The 14,729-nt window shown below is 44.8% G+C and overlaps 1 protein-coding gene across 8 annotated transcripts in view; it reads right to left on the reverse strand.

Moving 5' to 3' along the window:
• Nucleotides 1-14,729, reverse strand: part of LOC141085929 (dimethylaniline monooxygenase [N-oxide-forming] 2-like) — a 42,076-nt gene that overhangs the window by 19,478 nt on the left and 7,869 nt on the right. For all 8 annotated transcript variants that reach the window (XM_073571568.1, XM_073571565.1, XM_073571569.1 and 5 more), the window contains exons 2-3: nucleotides 12,464-12,600; nucleotides 2,503-2,691 (exon numbers count right to left, since the gene is read on the reverse strand). In XM_073571568.1, the coding sequence (XP_073427669.1) occupies nucleotides 2,503-2,691; nucleotides 12,464-12,589 (315 nt within the window). In that variant the 5' untranslated portion in view covers nucleotides 12,590-12,600. The remainder of the gene's footprint in view (nucleotides 1-2,502; nucleotides 2,692-12,463; nucleotides 12,601-14,729) is intronic.

Consider the following 14,729-nt stretch of genomic DNA (forward strand, 5'->3'; position numbering starts at 1 on the left):
AGCATGTGTGTTGTATATATGCTATATTTAACCCCTGAAGCCACATACGCCAGTGGCGATACGCGTGGTATTTGTTTGTCCTCCATTTGACTTGTTTGCTGACATGGCCCCATTTACATTGCCTTACCTTGGTATATGCAGGTTTGATTCCGGTAGCTTTCAATAGATACATACTTTTGCATTTCCTCTCTTGTATACTGACCCATGTTGCGGCCGTCCGGTTCAATAGTGTCTGATTTTGCACATTGTTGCATGCACTAGTGCACTTAATACTTATACACCCATAAGTTTCATGCAGGGATTTTTTTTTTAGTTCTATCTTTATGGTCTCATATATTCTTTGTTACCCTGTGCATAGTGCTGAGAAAGCATTATTCATAGGCAACATCAGGGAGACTTAACTAGTCTTTGATTGTTTATGTTTGTCCTGGTTGTTGGTTATATCTAGTGTTTTCCACACACATTTATGGATTGTGTGGATAAATCACTTACATGGACTCTTTAACCATTTTTTTCCACATCAAGGGCCATTAGTCTCATCAACAGTATCTATAGGAGGTTCCACATTGTCATATTGTGGGCATGTCTTGCAGTATTTCATACCACCCATGTGTTGGTTTTCTCAAAATCATGTTGTCTAATTATATGATCCCTTTTTGTATACAGTTGTGGCCAAAAGTATTGATACCCCTGCAATTCTGTCAGATAATACTCAGTTTTTTCCTGAAAATGATTGCAAACACAAATTCTTTGGTATTATCTTCATTTAATTTGTCTTAAATGAAAAAACACAAAAAGAATTGTCCTAAAGCCAAATTGGATATAATTCCACACCAAACATAAAAAAGAGGGTGGACAAAAGTATTGGCACTGTTCGAAAAATCATGTGATGCTTCTCTAATTTGTGTAATTAACAGCACCTGTAACTTACCTGTGGCACCTAACAGGTGCAATAACTAAATCACACTTGCAGCCAGTTGACATGGATTAAAGTTGACTCAACCCCTGTCCTGTGTCCTTGTGTGTACCACATTGAGCATGGAGAAAAGAAAGAAGACCAAAGAACTGTCTGAGGACTTGAGAAACCAAATTGTGAGGAAGTATGAACAATCTCAAGGCTACAAGTCCATCTCCAAAGATCTGAATGTTCCTGTGTCTACCGTGCGCTGTGTCATTAAGAAGTTTAAAGCCCATGGCACTGTGGCTAACCTCCCTAGATGTGGACGGAAAAGAAAAACTGACAAGAGATTTCAACGCAAGATTGTGCGGATGTTGGATAAAGAACCTCGACTAACATCCAAACAAGTTCAAGCTGCACTGCAGTCCGAGGGTACAACAGTATCAACCCGTACTATCCGTCGGCGTCTGAATGAAAAGGGACTGTATGGTAGGAGACCCAGGAAGACCCCACTTCTTACCCCGAGACATAAAAAGCCAGGCTGGAGTTTGCCAAAACATACCTGAAAAAGCCTAAAACGTTTAAGAAGAATGTTCTCAGGTCATATGAGACAAAAGTAGAGCTTTTTGGGCAAAGGCATCAACATAAAGTTTACAGGAGAAAAAAAAAAAAAAGAGGCATTCAAAGAAGAGAACACGGTCTCTACAGTCAAACATGGCGGTGGTTCCCTGATGTTTTGGGGTTGCTTTGCTGCCTCTGGACTGCTTGACCATGTGCATGGCATTATGAAGTCTGAAGACTACCAACAAATTTTGCAGCATAATGTAGGGCCCAGTGTGAGAAAGCTGGGTCTCCCTCAGAGGTCATGGGTCTTCCAGCAGGACAATGACCCAAAACACACTTCAAAAAGCACTAGAAAATGGTTTGAGAGAAAGCGGTGGCCAGCAATGAGTCCAGACCTGAATCCCATAGAACACCTGTGGAGAGATCTAAAAATGGCAGTTTGGAGAAGGCACCCTTCTAATATCAGGGACCTGGAGCAGTTTGCCAAAGAAGAATGGTCTAAAATTCAAGCAGAGCATTGTAAGAAACTCATTGATGGTTACCGGAAGCGGTTGGTCACAGTTATTTTGGCTAAAGGTTGTGCAACCAAGTATTAGGCTGAGGGTGCCAATACTTTTGTCTGGCCAATTTTTGGAGTTGTGTGTGAAATGATCAATGTTTTGCTTCATTCTCTTTTGTATTTTTTCATTTAAGACAAATTAAATGAAGATAATAATACCAAAGAATTTGTGTTTGCAATCATTTTCAGGAAGAAACTGAGTATTATCTGACAGAATTGCAGGGGTGTCAATACTTTTGGCCACAACTGTAGATGCACTTTTTTCTCTTGTCCTATGCAATTTACAAGCATGCTTTAAGTTGATCCATATTTCATTTTTTTATGGCACCCTCTTCCCAATTCAGTTATCAAGCAAGTAAGTGATACATCATTGGATTCAGCTTCTCTTTGCCTATATTATGCTGCTATCAGATTAGGTAGCAAAAAACTACTACAAAATGGTTATAAAAATGTGTGGACCTTAATTTGTTTTATTTTTTACCTTGAATTGGATATATTTCAGGAGATTAAAATTGGCAGCATATTTTCTTATGTATTCCAACAGCTTGGAATTAGGAAGAAAGTTTGGGAAGTCCTCTGGGTACGGGAAATCGCTGTAACACATTATTTCTTTGCTAGTGTTGCTGACAACAGATTGATAAATGCTGGCTCTGCCATTCTCTATGTTGTTCTAAGGAAGAAAATAAAAAGGATGATTTAATGTTTAAGAATTTTCATAGATTTATATAAGATTATATTAATTTTAGTTAATTGGGTGTCTTACATGCTCAATGTGTACGAGGAGGAGATCCTGATGTGTAACCGGGCCTGAACCAAGGGGACTGTTTCCGGGGGACATAATTAGGAGACGAAACACAGTTCTAGAAGGGATGGGGGAGGAGCCAGTATAAAAGGGGCTGAGAACACCAGCAGGGGGCACTCAACGGAGCAGGGGAGAAGGAGCAGGGAAGCTAGAGGGCGCCAGAGAGCCAGAGCAAGAAGACGAGAGCAGTGACTGGAGGTACTAAATGGAGACTCACCGTAGAAAGGAGGGAGACGGCACTGAGCCGTCCAGCACAGAGACACCGACCGTCCGACCACGCTCCTCGCTGCTGGCACCTCTCAACTCCAGCCCGCAGCTGCGGCCTGTCCGCTGCCACCCGCGACCGCTCCACTCCAGCCCACAGCTGCGGCCTGTCCGCTGCCGCCCGCTCCACTTCAGCCCGCAGCTGCCACCGCTCCCTCCAGCCCTCAGCTGCGGCCTGTCCGCTGTCGCCCGCGGCCGCCGCCGCTCCACTCCAGCCCGCGGCTGCGGCCTGTCCGCCACCGCCCATTCCAGGCTTGTGGCTGCGGCCTACACCTCCCAGTCTCCAGGCAACACCATCCCGCCTCCACCGGGAGGTGCAACGCAGAGGAGCCCTTCAGGGGCCTGCTGTGCCTCCGCTTCGCCTGGGCGTAGGAACGCCCGAAGTCTTGCCAGATCATCATAAACTGGGCCCAGCAACTGAAACGTCAAGCAGCACCGACCACCACTCTGCCGGACGTCAGTGAGGATAAGTGACACCTTGTAATTAATATTCAGGACCCGTAGTTGGCCATAGTACGGTCCTATAGTGACCGGTCTTGGCTGGGTTAGTCGTGTTCGTGTTACCAGTGTATTCTTGTTTTGATCCCTGCGAGGACAACTGTTGTTAGAGGGGCGCCCCGTGGGGCCTGGGGGTACTCGGTACCGGGCCCGTCAACTTCAATGGGGGATGATGTCACAGCTGCGGCAACCCAGTCTGTGGCCCAGAGGCATCCAGTAAATGAAATAGGGGAAAGTTGTGTGGTATTTATGTGGTAAAAATGAAAATAAAGTTATTAGACGGTGAAATACGTGACGCCACCTGTGGTATTCGAGTCAGAGGTGACCAGCGCTGCGATGTTGCTTCTCTGGGATGGATGTTGGGTGCAGCTATGATGTTGCAGCCCTCCACAGGTAGGGCTGTAGTCCCAGGGCAAAGATGTTAAATAAATAGTAAAAATGGCTGTAAACATTGAGGTGCAGATAAATGAGAGGACACAGAGAGGTGCAGTTTCTTTACCTTTTACTGGTAATAGGTTGCAGACCGGAGTACCACATACAGGTGATGGAATGAGTCCGGCTCACCTGGAGGTATTCTGGGGATCCACCTTGCCAGGTGGGGGTTTAGGACCTTCCTTCTGCGCTTTGTGTGTGGGTCTCTGCTGTATATAACTGTGCTGCGACCCTCTATTCGTGATGGTTTCACTAACCTGTACGGCTGTCAGTGTGAGCCTATTCCACGAGTACTGTCCTTTTCACCATCAGCCCCGGGCTCCTTATCCGCTGACGTGCCCTCAGGTGTTCAATATGCACAGGAATTTACAATCCCCTGTACTTTCAGATTCGGCTATCAGGACTTACAGCTCCTGTCAGCCTAGGACTCTGATGTCCCTTTTATCTTTATTAGCGCTTCACTCAGGGGTCTGCTATATGCAGTATTTTAGCTTCCCTAGAGTCTCTCAGTCTCTGCTCTTGTCCTTTCCCTCTTCACAGATCAGCTCTTCCTATTGAGCTCCTCTCAGATCAGCTCCCTGTCTTCATCTGACAGGATCTTCCAGAAAGATCTCTTTACCTCACGTCCTCACGTTTTTAACTGTCATTTCTCCTCACAGCTGCTTCGTTTCCATGACAACTCCCTCAGCTGATTTCTATCTGACTCACCAACCCCCTCTGCTGGCCAGAATTTATAAGGCATCTCCCTTTTCTGACCTGCAGCAGGAAATTGTGATTAAATCTATGCTGCCTAGCATGGGGGTCCCTTTTCTGCCTCCAAGCATGACTTCACCTCTTAGAGGGAGGCAATATCACTGCGACAACCGGACTCTGGGGTGTCACATTAGCTTGTTTGGTTGCTCAAGATAGCTCCTATAGGTATATATATATGTCACATCTTAAGTTCATCCAGTCTCTCGTCACTGCATCCCGCGCACCTGCGATTACTACAAGTGAACCTCATACCAGCGATGTTATCTGTGGACCTAGTTGACAGACAACCACAAATTGTTCTGTTTTATTTATTTCACCCCTGTAATGGTATCCATTAATCCATGTTCCCTGCGCCTCGTAATATACACTAACAAGCCACCATGTTCAGCTCTTCCTGTCACTGCTGTGGTCCCTCTCCGCCATCTTGTAACCGCAGTTTCTCACTGGCCGGAAGTTAGAGCCAACGGTCACAATTGAGAAGTGACCCAGGGCTAATAAAGATAGGTGTATCCAAGGATGTTTGGGGCCGGCCAGGTTTGTGTACCAGTACGTTACTCAGACCCTGACCTCCATTCAATTGAATGGAGGGCCCAAATCACAGACATCGGCACAGAGGGGTAGGCGTGAATATTTGCATACTCTTGACTAGCCAGGTCGCGAAAAGCAAGATAAGGGACAAGCTACAGCAATAAACGTTACATATGCTGAATGTGCAATGCTATGAAGTAAATAGACAAGATTCCCATTTTACTTAAAAGGGAATCTTTTTTTAAATAAAGCTGCTTTGGTTTTTATAGTTCCTGGTATATGGTTTTGACAAAACTTTATCTATATAGTCATGTGCTGATTACATGTGTTTCTGCAGTGAAAAGGCACAAAAACACGTGCGCTTTTTACCTGCATCTAATGCGAGTCTACGAGGAAAATCTGCACATAAAACTCAGCATACCCGCAAGAGAAAATTGACATGTTGCAGTTTTGAAACATGCACCACTGCCTTTTTTGACACTGTGAAAATGCACAGAAACAAAATTCACCAAAAACTCATTGTGGGAACGTGGCCTAATGAGGAAAATACTTTGTTTGCTTCATTATACTTAAAGAGAAGCTCAGAAAGCGCTATTTACCTGCAGATATAGGCTTACGTTGCAGGTATAAAATTTGATTCCAGCTCACCCAGTTGCTCTATGCTCATCCACTTGGAGCTCAGACACCGGCCTCACCCTGGCCTCACATCAAGGATAACAGAAAAAATTGGAGTCCGGCCCATCAGGACTGGATTTTCCTTTTCTTTTTCTTTTTTAAAAGAAAATATAGTGCATACAAAATAAAAATTTACATGGTTGACTTGACCCATTTGACGCGTTTCGACTGCACTAAGCAGTCTTACTCATGACTTGCTCAGTGGTTTTCTTGATTTGTTTTCTCAATTTGACTCTCATAGTTGTGGTCTACCTATGATGTCAATTACAGGCCTCACATCTTTTTAGGTGGGAGAACTTGCACAATTTGTGGCTGACTAAATACTTTTTTTCCCCACTGTATATGTTTTATACGGACCTGTGAAGAAGGCTAAACTGTGAATGTGGCTACTGTGAGAAAATTTTCTTAAAGGGGTTTTCTCACAAATAAAGTTCATTTTACTCAACAGTTTAAATCAATAGATCTTGGAATAATAATTTCCACCATAGGATGTGTTTCCATAAAATGTACCTGTGCTGAGATAATCTAACACACATCCAATTGTGGAAATTATTATTCCAAGATCTATTAACTGAAATGAACTTTATTTCAGAAAACTCCTTTAATCCCTCCCTTTCAGTCATTAGGGAGTGCACGGCACAGCTACAGTCACTGCTCACTATACGGTGAGTGGCAGTCAGGGCCGGCCCGAACGTATAGGCGAACTAGGCGGCCGCCTAGGGCGCCGACCCAAAGGGGGCGCCAGAGGAAAAAATAGAAAAAATTATAAAAAATCTTTTCAAAAGGCAAAAAGTTTTAGGGATGGAAAGAAAAGTGTACATATTTAAGGGCAAATATGACGCAAGAGAGGTTGGTTGGGTTGGCAACAATTTCGATAGAATCTGAAGTTGCTAAACAAATTAATCTCGGTGACTTAGTGTCATCCTTTTCAAGAAAAAAAGGCAAGGAAACAAAAATTTTAATTACCTATGGTCGTTTTTGTTTTGTGTTATTGATTACTTTGTATATATTTGTCCTATACAACTTCTGAGAAGATTAAAGAGTTAGGAGAGAGTTAATCAATCATTGTTGTGGTTTATTTTGCTCCTAAATTTAAATCCCAAGTTTTCATCTACTGCCAAAAATAGTAGGGGCGCAACAAAATAGTTTCGCCTTGGGCGCCGTAATCTCTCGGGCTGGCCCTGGTGGCAGTTGCAAGTACGCATCGGCACTTTCATAGCTCCCTCGACAGACAACAAGCTGTCAGAGTGCAATGACTGAAAGCCAGAGACTCCCAGGAGAAAATAAGTCATTTCTCTTTTTGGTGGCTGCACTTCTAGTAAGGTGGTTGGACAGCATTGTATGACATTTGCCTGCAGATAAACCCTAAATCTCCAGGTAAATATAGTGTTTTCTGAGGTGACAGTTTCCTTTTAATGGCTCAGTTGGGGGCTTCAATTGAATCCCGGTATTCCATGTACCACATTTGTTGCCGTGCAGAATGCTAAGCAGATTTCCAGAGTATGTGCACACGGTGCGTATTCTGCTTTGGAATTTTCCAAGCAGAATTTACTAAATCCGCAGGTCAAATGACCTGCATTTTTCCTGCGGATTTAGTGCCTTTTTTGTGCGGTTTTACTGCATGTAGTGTGCGGTTTTCCCCTGCAGTTTTCGACCTGCGGATTTCTAGAATGGAGCAGGTGGAAAACTGCAGCAAAACCACACAAAAGAAGTGACATGCTGCATTTTTCATCCCGCACCAAATCTGCGCGGAAAAAAATCGCCGCATGTGCACTGCGGATTTTGTTTTGCATAGCCTTTAATGCTACTGTACATCACATGCAGTTCTGCTGCGAATCCGCAGGGACAAATCCACTGCGGATCCGCAGCAGAATCCGCACCGAGTGCACATAGCCTTAGTCTTTTAGGACATGCCATGTCACAGATCTGTGCTGTAAGGATTTATAATAAGGTGCCTATGTATTGCCATGGATCTATACTGTATACAGGGTAGTCCAAAAGTAGGTGGTCGGGTCTATACTGTATACAGGGTAGTCCAAAAGTAGGTGGACAGAAAGTAACATTTATTTTGATTTATATATAATATATTTCTTGAAATGCATCTCTTATGTAATTTTTCAAATCACTGACACTTTTTGGTTTTCGACAATAAACTTTGTCTTTGAGTACTTCCCAAGTCTGGTGAACGTGCCGGCCAATCAAGTGGGCCTCTTCGGCCAATCCATTTATTAAGAAATGTTTCATCAAGATACTCACGGACTACTCTTGAATAATGCCCCATCTTGTTGGAAATAAAGGTCATTTGAATTAGGCTGTTGCTGTCACTGGGGAACAACTTGATTCATTAGAATTTCGAGATACTTACCTACTGTGAATGTTTTATAAAAAAAATAAAAAAAATAAAAAATGGTCCCAAAGCACCAAAACTTGAAATACAACCGCAAACATTGATACCAGGCTCATTTAGTTGCTCTAATGTTAAATCCATGTTCTTATTATACTAGTAAATACAATTATGTCTGTTAATATTGCCAGATAATTTGAAAGAAGATTCATCACTCCATATAATGTTATCTAATATTACTGGATTTTCTTCAATTTCGTTAAGCATAATCTCACTAAAATGCAGCCGCCTGTCTGGATCATACTGTCCACCTACTTTTGGACCACCCTGTATATATGTCACTTATTCACTAAAAACCTCATTTTCAAGAAAACGCTGTCTCATACAGGCACCATATGGTGGCAAACAGTCTACAGGTCTGCAAGACTGGCCTGTTGGATCTAATTCCACCATACAAGCTCAGCACGCACAACATAGCCGCATGATGGAGCTTTTTTCAAGTACTGGCAGGTCAGCTCATCAGACGCTGAGTGCTGAGGGAGGAAAAAGAAAGAGGAGGAGGGGGATGGGGGAAGACGCAGCTAGTGTTGTCACAGCACTGGCATACTACACAGGAGGAGGCGGTGCCCAGACACAGGACAGAGGCATGATGTACGGCTGGCAGACGTCTGATACAGAGGGACACACCATACCTATGGGACGCTTTACAGGTACGAGGACCCATTTATAAAAGTCAATATTTCTGCGTTACTAGAGGTCAGAAATAGAAGAGCCACCTTCACAGAATGCAGCCTTAGTGCTGCTGAAGGTGGCTCTTTTACTTAAAAACGCCCTGGGGGGGGGTGACATGCTCCCTTTAAGATCTATGGGCAGGCCTCATATACATCAGAAGAGCAGACTGTCAGTCATTACATGTCTCACACTGGCAACACCTCCTTTCTTTTATAATAATCTCTGGAGGCAGATTCTCAGAGAGACCCATGTCCAGCCCATAGTGTGTGAATTGGCTGTTAAGATCTAAGAAAAATATGTATTTCTCTGGAATAAGACATTGGATTTCAGATATCATGGTGTCATTTTATTCAGCTCCCAATGACCTGTATGCCCACATACACAGCTTAGAAGGGTTGATTCTACATTCAGATTCCCTTTTAAGCGCTACATATGTGGCACCTCAGGAGTCCGGTTGCCGCAGTGGCATTGCCTCCCTCACAGGGGGGTGATGACCTGCCTGGAAGCAAGGAGGGGTTCCCTGACCAGATAACACTTACCTCCAACACTTTTCCTGACTCCAGACCAGAAAGGGGAGCTCTAAACCCGGTTTCAGTAGAGCTTCCCTATTAGTTCTGACCTGGAGGAGGGGTCAGTCAGTCAGTGTCTGGGACTGAGAGAGACAGAGTCTGAGTGAAGAGAGGAGATAGAAGAAGTGAAAGAGAACCTGGGGAGTGGAGCGCTAGAAGCCGGACGTCAGTGTCCGTGGATGATGGGTACAACAGTCCCAGCAGCTAAATCCGGAGGGCAGAGGATTCCAAGTCTCCTGGCCCATCAAACACCCGAAGGCCCAGCAGCAGACCATAGCCCGGAGCCACCATAAAGGAGCGACACCTGCAATAGGCTCAAGCTGCCAGCCATATGAGCAAGTACATCAGAACAATAAGGAACAGAGGATTGAGCATAGCTTTAGGCAGCAAGGACCTCTGAGGACAGCGCAGTAAGGAGGCCTCAAAACCCATCTGACTTAGTGGATACTAAGTTGCTTCCAGGTTCCCAGGACCTCCATGGTCATCTGTAACTAGTGCCCCGGCCTGCACTTCAAACCATGTGTAAAAGTGTGGAAACTGCACACTGCTGTGTCCTCGGAGTTATTTACTGTGCCATCCACCCGGCACTACATCCATCATCACCATCTTTAACAATATAATTGCCCTGTGACTAAGCTCTACCTGTAGAGAGCTGTATCAATTCTACTGCATCACCATCAGCTCCAGCGGTCTCTTTAAGCAACGTCTGCCATCCTTGGCCGAGTACTACAGGTGGCGTCACGAATCATCTCTTATAAACTTTATTTCCCCTTTAATCATCTTTTTTTTCATTGGATGCCCAGGGTCACGGTCCGGGTCACTGCTGCCATGACACATCCCCTTAAGAACCGGCCCGGTACAGAGTATCCCCACGGCCCTGACAGGAACTCCACATACATGTTTTTCAATATTTTTCACAAATACCACATGTACCCATTATAATCTATGGTGCTATTCATATGTCTTTTTCCATGGACCGCGTGGCCGTGCAAAAGACATTGAAACATATCCATTTTATTTTTCTGGCAGCAATGATGACAGTGGCCAATACAAGTCGATGGGTCCGTGAAAAACAAGTACAGCACATGGATGTCATCTGTGCACGCTACATATCTAACATTGCAAAAGATAGCAGAAGCTTTGCAATTTATTCATTTCTTTACCTATACATGAAAAAACACTGATGACACTTTGACTGTAAAAATGGACACATGGGTGACATACTGATGCATATCACTGACACCAGTACCATTTTTTTCACATGTGTTGGAATGAGGCCATAAGTTATTTTTAGGATGACTAGTTAGAAATGTAGGTATCATGAAAAAAACTCTCCCTGGGAAGCTACTGTAGATTGCAGGGCGAGAGCACTTTTTTTGCATGCGTCTCTTCATTATTCCTTCTTAATACTGTAGCAATCGCAGGTACGCGGGATGCAGTGACGAGACAGGAGACGGGATGAACTAAAGAAGTAACTTTTTATATATATTTATACCTATAAGGGCTATCCTTGCAGGGATCAAAACACGAATACACTGGCAACACGAACACAACTACCCGGTCGAGACCGGTGACTATAGGGCCGCGGTATGGCCAACTACGGGTCCAGAAACCTACAGGGTATTAACTACAACGTGTCACTTATCCTCTCTGACGTCTGGCAGAGTGGTGGTCGGTGCTGCTTCAGTGTCTCAGCCACTGGGCCCAGCCGACGAGGATCTGGCGCAGACTTCGGGTGTTTCTACGCCCAGGCGGAGTGGGGGCACAACAGGCCCTTGAAGAGTTCCTCTGCGTTGCGCCTCCTGGCGGAAGCGGGATGGTGTTGCCCAGGGACCGAGGTGTGTAGGCCGCAGCCACAAGCTGGGGCTGGGCTGTGGCGGCCGCGGGCGGCGGCGGACAAGCCGCAGCCGCAGGCCGGAGTCGAGCTGAGGTAGCCACGGGCGGCAGCGAGCAGGCCGCAGCTGAGGGCTGGAGTCGGGCTGCAGTGGCCACGGGCAGCAGTGGGCAGGCCACAGCCGCGGGCTGGGGTTGAGCTGCGTTGGCTACGGGCAGGCCACAGCCATGGGCTGGATTCGAGCTGCAGTAGACGTGGGCGGCAGCGAGCAGGCTGCAGCCGTGGGCTGGAGTCGGGCCAAGGTGGCCGCGGGCAGCAGCGGGCAGGCCACAGCAGCGGGCTGGGGTCGAGTTGCGTTGGCCACGGGCAGGCCGCAGCCACGGGCTGGAGTCGGGCTGCGGTGGTCGTGGGTTGCCGCAGCCACAGGCTGGAGTGGAGCTGCGGCGGCCGCAGGCAGACCGCAGCCGCGGGCTGGAGTCGGGCGGTGGTGGCCGCAAGGAGCGCGGTCGGGCAGTCGGTGTCTCCCCGCTGGACGGCTCGGTGCCGTCTCTCTCTCCTATCTGCAGCGAGTCTCTCTCCAGTCGCTGCTCTCTTCTCCTAGCTCTGGCGCCCTCTAGCCTACCTGCTCCTTCTCCCCTGCTTGGTCGAGTGCCCTCTGCTGGCGTCCTCAGCCCCTTTTATACTTGCTCCGCCCCCATCCCTTCTAGAACTCTATCTGGTCCGTCCTCCAATTATGTCCCCCGGAAACAGTCCCCCTAGGAACCTTGGTGACAGTCCCCTTGGTTCCGGTTCGGCTACACAGCGGGGACTCCTCCTCCTACACTACCACAGTGCTGCTACAGAGAACATGGATAACATCACATCAACGGTTGCTACAGTTAGACAAAAACAATTAAAACCTTAATAGTAATATAGAAGTGTTAACAGAGATAGGGAACAAGCATTAAATTAATAAGGCAAAGAGGTCTAGGAAATTAAATTGTAAAAATTTAACAGCCTAATGCTACTTACAGTAAACCTCCACAACCCCCCGATATCATTGCTCCTTTCAAAGCAGGTGGGTTCCAACCCTTCATCCAGACAGCATTTAATAGATGGCAAGCCGCTTACGCCTGCTCCAATTATGGCAACCTTCATAATTAAGGCAACTTTAAAAGAAAAGCGCAGAACACAAAAGAAAAAAGTTAATATAGTCATATTTATTATTTTGAAGTAATATTGTGCATATCTACAAAAAAAATAAAATAATAAAAAAAACAAATCTAGTGATAGATATGGTTATTCATTAGTAAGCACATTCAGGCAGGGGAAAACAAACTAAAATTTGCTTGGTTTGGAAATTTTTTTTTTTTTTACTTATTTTTTTCAAAAAGAGGCACACACAGAATAAAGGCTTCCTTTACAACACCAATAATGAAGACAGGTCTTGGTGATAAAATGTGGAAGGGGCACAGGTACAAAATACTGATGAACAAGCCCCTTAGAGGACGTTCCCAAGTTCAAGATTTGCTGCGGTTTTGACGCTTCGTATTTATGCAGCGTCCAGATGTTACAGCATAGTGGACATGAAATTTCTAGAAATCCCATCCACTGTGCATGTAAGTTTCCGCAGGAACACAGACATGAGACGCATCTTTCAGATCCGCAGCATGTCAATTCCTCAGAAGTTACTACAATAGAATGCATTGTATACAGTAAATCCGCACGATTGAGTGATCACATGAGGATTTACCTGCGATCAATAGAAGGAAGCGAAAATGTGCTGCATCCAAAACGCTGCTACTGCCTGATCATGGTCACATAGCCTAAGGGTTGGTTTGCTACTTTTTTTTCCTCAGAAGTTCTTGGAGCAAAAATGCTCCAAAAATATCACAAACAGTTCATAATCCATGATATTAATGAATGGAGAGTTTAATTACCTACTGATTTCAGTTTTCTTCAGGAACTTTTTGTTGCAATAAGTCTTCAAATCATTAAAGAATCGATCATGAATTTTAATCCCTTCATGACCAGAGGTGTTTTTGGGTTTTCGTTTTTTGCTCCCCTTCTTCCCAAAGCCATAACTTTTTTATTTTTCCGTCCATAAGGCCATGTGAGGGCTTGTTTTTTGTGGGACGAGTTATACTTTTGAACGATGCCATTGGTTTTAACATATCGTGTCTGGGAGAACAGGAAAATAATTCCAAGTCCAGTGAAATTGCAAAAAAAGTGTAATCCCACAGTTGTTTTTTGTTTTGATTTTTTTTACTAGGTTCACTAAATGCTAAATCTAACCTGCCATTACGATTCGCCAGGTCATTACAAGTTCATAGACACCAAACGTGTCTAGGTTCTTTTTTCTCTAAGTGGTGAAAAAAAAAAGTTCCAATTTTTGTTTAAAAAAAAAAAAAAAAAAAAATTGCGCCATTTTCCGATACCCGTAGCATCTATATTTTCCGTGCTCTCGGGTGAGAGCTTACTTTTTGTGTGTCAAGCTGACGTTTTTAATGATACCATTTTTGTGCAGACACGATCTTTTGATTACCCATTATTGCATTTTAATGCAAAAAAAAATAAATAATTTTGGCGTTTCTACTTTTCCTCGCTAGCGATCGGGTTAATCCTTATTTTATTGACAGATCGGGTGATTCTGAATGCAGCGATACCAAATATTTGTATGTTTGATTTTTTTTATGGTTTTATTTTGAATGTAACAAAAAGGGGGTGATTTGAATTTTTATGTTTTTTTATATTTTTAAAAACATGTGTTTTTCACTTTTGGCATGCTACAATAGTCTCCATGGGAGACTAGAAGCTACCATAAGGCCATGTGCACACGGTGCGGATTCTGGTGCGGATCCGCAGCGTTTCAGGATCTGCGGATTCGCAGCAGATTTAGGTGCGTTGTACAGTACCATTGTTTTCAATGGTAAACTGGAAAATGCTGTGCACATGCTGCGGATTTTTGCGCGTGGATTTGCTGCGGGTTCAAATCTGCAACATGTCAATTCTTTGTGCGGATTCCGCTGCGGTTTCACACCTTCTCCATTGTAGTGGTGTGAAACCGCAAGGCTAAACCGCAGGCTAATCCGCAGGTCTTTTGACCTGAGAATTTACCTGCGGATTTTTCCAAATCCGCGTGGAAAAATCTGCAGGACCTAAAACTACGTGTGCACATAGCCTAACCCGATCGGCTCTGCTACATAGAGGCAATGATCAGATCACCTGCATGTAGCAGAATACCTCACTTGCTATGAGTGCCGACCACCGGGTGGCACTCATGGTAATCCAGCAGTGA

This window comes from Dendrobates tinctorius, unplaced genomic scaffold, assembly GCF_039654945.1.
Source record: "Dendrobates tinctorius isolate UK_male_01 unplaced genomic scaffold, ASM3965494v1 ptg000029l, whole genome shotgun sequence".
NCBI classification, from domain to species: domain Eukaryota; kingdom Metazoa; phylum Chordata; class Amphibia; order Anura; family Dendrobatidae; genus Dendrobates; species Dendrobates tinctorius.